General features: G+C 54.4%; 1 protein-coding gene across 1 annotated transcript; it reads right to left on the bottom strand.

Moving 5' to 3' along the window:
• Positions 1-210: 210 nt before the first annotated feature.
• On the bottom strand, positions 211-4797 carry BO95DRAFT_365151 (ATP-binding cassette transporter; the record flags this gene model as incomplete). The annotated part of the gene is made up of 6 exons (XM_025582683.1): positions 211-1475; positions 1544-1934; positions 2003-2885; positions 2938-3888; positions 3944-4111; positions 4181-4797. The coding sequence occupies 6 exons, from the start codon at positions 4795-4797 to the stop codon at positions 211-213; spliced, it is 4275 nt and encodes a 1424-aa protein (XP_025441298.1).
• Positions 4798-5136: the final 339 nt, after the last annotated feature.

The following is a 5136-nucleotide window of genomic DNA, read 5'->3' as shown; positions in this document are numbered from 1 at the left end:
AGGGTCAGTTAATGGAAAAAGTGGTCTGTTGAGCGGGGAAGCAATGATGTACAAAAATAATAGGAGGTCTGCTATGTCTGCTGCTATAAACATTGGGGGAATTGCAAATTGCCACGAGTAGCTTGCCATAGTGGGTTGCCACTTTGACCAATATCCCCCCATATTCCAGGGTCTCCTCACGAATGGCCCTGAACGGGCATGCTGAGAGCACTACTGTTTCTGCTTCTGCTCCTTCTCCCGCTTAGGCACTCGGGCCAGCCAGTACAGAACCAACGCACCCACCACGTTGAAGGCGACATACGCCCACATGATGCCGAAGTTGCGCCAGCGCGTGCTGTACTCCGAATGGATCGCGGCCAGATATGTGTTCGTCTCCTTCACCTTGCAGTAGTGGCAGTCGCTCGCGGCATTCGCGTCCAGCAGATACCCGCCGGCCGTGGAGAGATACTCGGCCAGATACGCGCCACACGTCTGGCCAGACGGCGGGTCCAACACGGTGAACTCATTGCCCGCGCACGTCACGTTGCCATTCGCGAGACCGGTCGACAAGACGGCGGAAACATAGTACGACAGAGGCGAGGCGCGGTAGAGGAAGATCCAGAACCGGGGCATCTGGTCCGGCGACGCCAGCACCCCGCAAAAGAAGAAGGCCAGGACGAACATGAAATTGGCGATATTGCCCCCATCATCGGCGGAGCCCGCGAAGGAGACGCACAGGTGCGCAAAGGTCGACACCCACAGCAGGAACACCCAGAAGAGGAGCCACATGAGCGCGCCTCTCTCCGTGCCCTGGCCGGCGGCGTCGGCGTAGCGGTAGAACCCCACGGGGAAGTAGAACAGTGCCCACATGAACACCGAAGCAAGGGTGTACCAGGGGATCTCGCATAGGATCTGGCTCAGCATGAACACTTGCCAGCTGTAGGTCTTGGCTGGTCGCTCGCGAGCTTCGTACAGCGAGCGCTGTGCGACGAAGTGTGGGAATTGTTGGTCTACCAGTTGCCCGACGATGCTCATCAGCTCGAAGATGGCGAACATCTGGTTTTGCAGGCCTTGGATGCTGAGTGGCGAGTTGAGAAAAACGAGGCCGATGAACAAGCTTGTGGCAGTGCAGAGTAAAAGCTTGGAGTAGATGTAGGACGGAGTGCGCCAGGTCTGTTTGAAGGTACGCTGGGATAATAGAACAAACTGGCGCCATGTTGAAACCGCAAACTCATTATAAGAGGCCAGGTCATCACTGCTGGTGTTCAGGGTATCAGATGTAGTGATGGATCGAAGCCTCGCCAGTTCGATCTGAACATCGCGGTATTCGGGGCTGGAGCGCCAGATTCCGTGCCAATCGACCTCTGATTTGCTGCCAGGGGTAGCGCCAATCGCTTCCAGCATCCATTCGCCTGGATTGGCATTCGGAGGACACGGCTTCACACCGTTTTTTTGGAAGTAATCCACCAGGATTTCAGAGTTGGCTCCAATGTCACCTGCGCGGTGTTAGCGCCTGTCATGCTTGATGTTGAGGCTAACTAGCCCTAAGAAGAAGACGACCCACCAAAATACACCGTCTTACCCCCTTCAGCAAGGAGTAACAGACGATCAAAACGTTCAAATAACATGGCTGAGGGCTGGTGGATGGTACAGATGATTGATTGACCCGCCTTGGACAGTTTGGTGAGGAGGTCGAGAATCGCCCAGCTGGTTTGAGAGTCCAGCCCGGATGTAGGCTCGTCAATGAACAGTAGCAATGGGGGCTTCGCGGCCAGTTCAACGCCAATCGTCAGACGCTTGCGTTGCTCGACATTCAGGCCTTCCCCGGGGACGCCCACCACAGCATCGGCGTAATCCTGCATGTCCAGCAACTCAATAACCTCATCGACGTAGGCCAGCTTCTCCGCTTCTGGCACACTCTCTGGTTGGCGAAGAAGAGCTGAGAATGTAAGGGCCTATGGAATCGCGATCGTTAGTGTCGATCTTCTAGGCGCTGGTGGATCTGGCGAGGCTTGTCTCTCACCTCGCGCACGGTGGTCGTCTCCAGGTGCAAATCTTGCTGCTGCGCATAACCAGTCTTGCGCTGGAAGCTCTTGTCTCGCAGCTTCCCATCAACCAGCATCTCTCCAGCCAAGATGCCCACCCCTGCGCGGCGGCCCGCAAGACAGTCCAGTAACGTGGTCTTCCCGGCCCCCGATACCCCCATGAGGGCTGTCAAAGTGCCTGGCTTAACCCACCCATCCACACGATCCAGAATCCGGCGGGGTTTACCTTTGATCTTGATATCGTAGCACACATTGCTCCAGTGGAATACACCTCGGGTGCCCTGCAAGGTCGGCTCCTTGAAGGGCTTGTAGTCACCCCTCGGCTTTTCGAGTAGGGCTGTCACTGGGCCTGAGGGCAATGACTCGACGTCTGACTTAACCCAGGGCAGGAATCGTGGGACAAATCCGCGACGGAAGACAAGAATTGCCCCTTTGGACTTCTTGGCCGTGACATACTCACTCGCTAGAAAGTAGACGAGGTGATTGAAGATCACCATGGCGATGATGATACCGACGTTGCGCCACTTGTGACTATGGTAGTAGCTGTAGGCGGAGCCAATATACGCATCCCCGTTCACGTAGTCTTGACCACGCACCGCGCCCACGGCGTCACAGGCCACACTCGTGCTGCCAGCGGACGTATAGGCTGGGATATATGACGCACAGGTGAAATTGCGCGCGTGATATTCGTTGACCATCAGCGATTCGTACCCATAAGCGACCGGATTGAGGTAGTTGATCCAGCGGCACCAGGAGAGCATGTAGCGAATTGGAACCACGAAGCCGGTGAAAACGAGCAGGGCAAGCATGAGAATCGAGGCGGGAACCATTGCTTGTTGTTCTGTTCGAGATATAGCGCCACTGATAGGTTCTTAGCCTTTGCATAACATCTCAGATGGGACAGTGCACTTACATAAACCGGAAGACTCCCGACATGGCGAGAACAATCAGAAAGACCACAAACAGGTAATAGAAGAAGTTGCCGGGTGTCCGATTGAGATTCGTCATGAAATAGAACACGAGATTGAACGAGACTGTTCCTGTGATTTTCATGGGTAAGTCGACCAGGACCGAAGCATACGACTCGGCGGAAGCGTGGTAGAAAGCATAGCGGACTTGCTTCTCGACAATCGGCCGCTGGGCATAGAGAGTCATCACCTCCAGGATTGAGGCGAATGCATTGAACAGAATCGCCATGAATAGCACGACAGCTCGTCCGTAGAACGAGGCCGTCGTCTGGTCGAGGTTGTAGAACAGAGAGGACATGATCAGGGCCATGATCACGTTGCCGATCATAACCCATACAGAGGGACCAGGGTCGGCCCAGAATCGTCTCCATCCTCGCCACATGCACAGCCTCACTTGCTGAGAATAGCTGAGGAGATAAGGCGAGTTGAGACGCTGTCCCTTGGCTTGACAAGCTCTCTTCAGCTGTCTGTAGGCGACAGAGTCAGGGCCGTCGATTGGGTGCTGGGCTTTGTAGAGCTCAATGCTCTGCTGGAGTGCTTTATATTCCTCGCTCCTTATCCAGGCAGCTGCAAAGTCGTCTGCCGTGCGAGGTGGGTTGCATTTCGCACGAACGACGCGCTCTGCAGGGAAAGCCATGGAGGTGAGGAAATCTGGGGTGGTCTGACGAGCCGGACACTCAAACCCAAGATCGACGAAGTACTGCTTCGCCCGGTGAGCGGGGCCAAAGTAAATCTGCCGCCCTTCGTAGAGGACTAGAGCTTTATCGAAGAGATCGTATGCGCTTTCCGGTGCTTGATACATTGACACTGCGCAGGTCTGACCGAATAGCTCCGACTGCAGCCGCAGCGTTTTGCAGAACTCGATGGCGTTGGCAGCGTCGAGACCGCGTGTTGAACTGGGGTTTGTTTACCATCAGTCTCAGAAGCTCCAAATTCTGGTCTGCCACTCACTTGTCCCAACACTGGAAAGGCGCATTGGCTAGGGTAGCCTCGGCAATGCTCACACGTTTGCGTTCGCCTCCAGAAACTCCCCGCACGAATTCGTCCCCAACCTTGGTGTGAATGGTGTGACTGATTCCGTACATGGCCATAACGACATCACGCAGATGCTCGCAGTATCTAAATAAGTAAATGTGGGTCAGCAATCAATTCAATCGGCGGATCAGGTTTGCAGCATAGATGACATACTGTTTTCGAGTGACGCCGTCCGGGAGCTCCCTTTGACAGCGTGCAGATGCGGCAAAGGTGAGGGTATCCCCCACCGTCAGCATAGGAAAATGAACATCAACATCAGCGGTATAGATTGCATCTCCTCGGTGAGCTGTGTGCATCTCACGATCGGAAATTCCGTGGTAGTTGAAATACGATCCCTGGTTGATATGAATGCCATTGCGATCCCCGGAGATGGCTCGGAGGAAGGTCGAGCAGCCAGACCCTGGGGGACCCAGCACAACACACATCTCTCCAGGGTTTAGAATGCCATCAAAACCTCGTAAGATGTCTACCCGTGTCTGCCCTAATTTAGTGGCGCTGGGCCACAGTCGACGGGCAATCATCCCAGGCAAGGCGAGCCAGATATTCGCAACCGTCTTCTGAAAGTCTGTTGAAGTGCTATAGCCAAAGACATGAAGATCCTGAAAGCACAAACCAACGCGACGGAAGTCCTGGCCTCTCTCCGCCACCAGCTCAGCGACCCCTGTAGCCCATGCACGCGCATTGAATCTCTTGCTGAATGGGTTCAGTGGCGATTCGGGATCATTGGCCGGAGGGTCTGCTTCCTCTTTGTCGGCAGGAAATGCGGCCATCATGTTTTCGTGAGGCTCAAGTGTGTAGTAGGAGTGATAGAAGATGCTATGACAAACGAATAAACTCACAAAGTCCACAGCTCTTGAGACATAATGCCAGAACATATATCTTAAGAGATGCTAGTCTATAGAGCTGTGGTATGTAGGGCAATACTTTCGGTCTATGCCGGTCTTAACAACGGCCGACACCCTCGGCCGACGCTCAAATAGGCAACCAAGACCGCCTCCGACACATTTTCTCGGCCGAAGTCGGGGTATTTCTCTCCATTACCTTTTTTATATTATCCCCCACAGACCAGGCTGTCTGGAGTCTGGACCCTTACCCCAGCTATCTCGGAA

Source organism: Aspergillus brunneoviolaceus (genome assembly GCF_003184695.1).
Source record: "Aspergillus brunneoviolaceus CBS 621.78 unplaced genomic scaffold BO95scaffold_41, whole genome shotgun sequence".
NCBI lineage: Eukaryota > Fungi > Ascomycota > Eurotiomycetes > Eurotiales > Aspergillaceae > Aspergillus > Aspergillus brunneoviolaceus.
The sequence above is the reverse complement of the archived record's forward strand: the minus strand, read 5'-3'. Positions and strand labels throughout refer to the sequence as shown.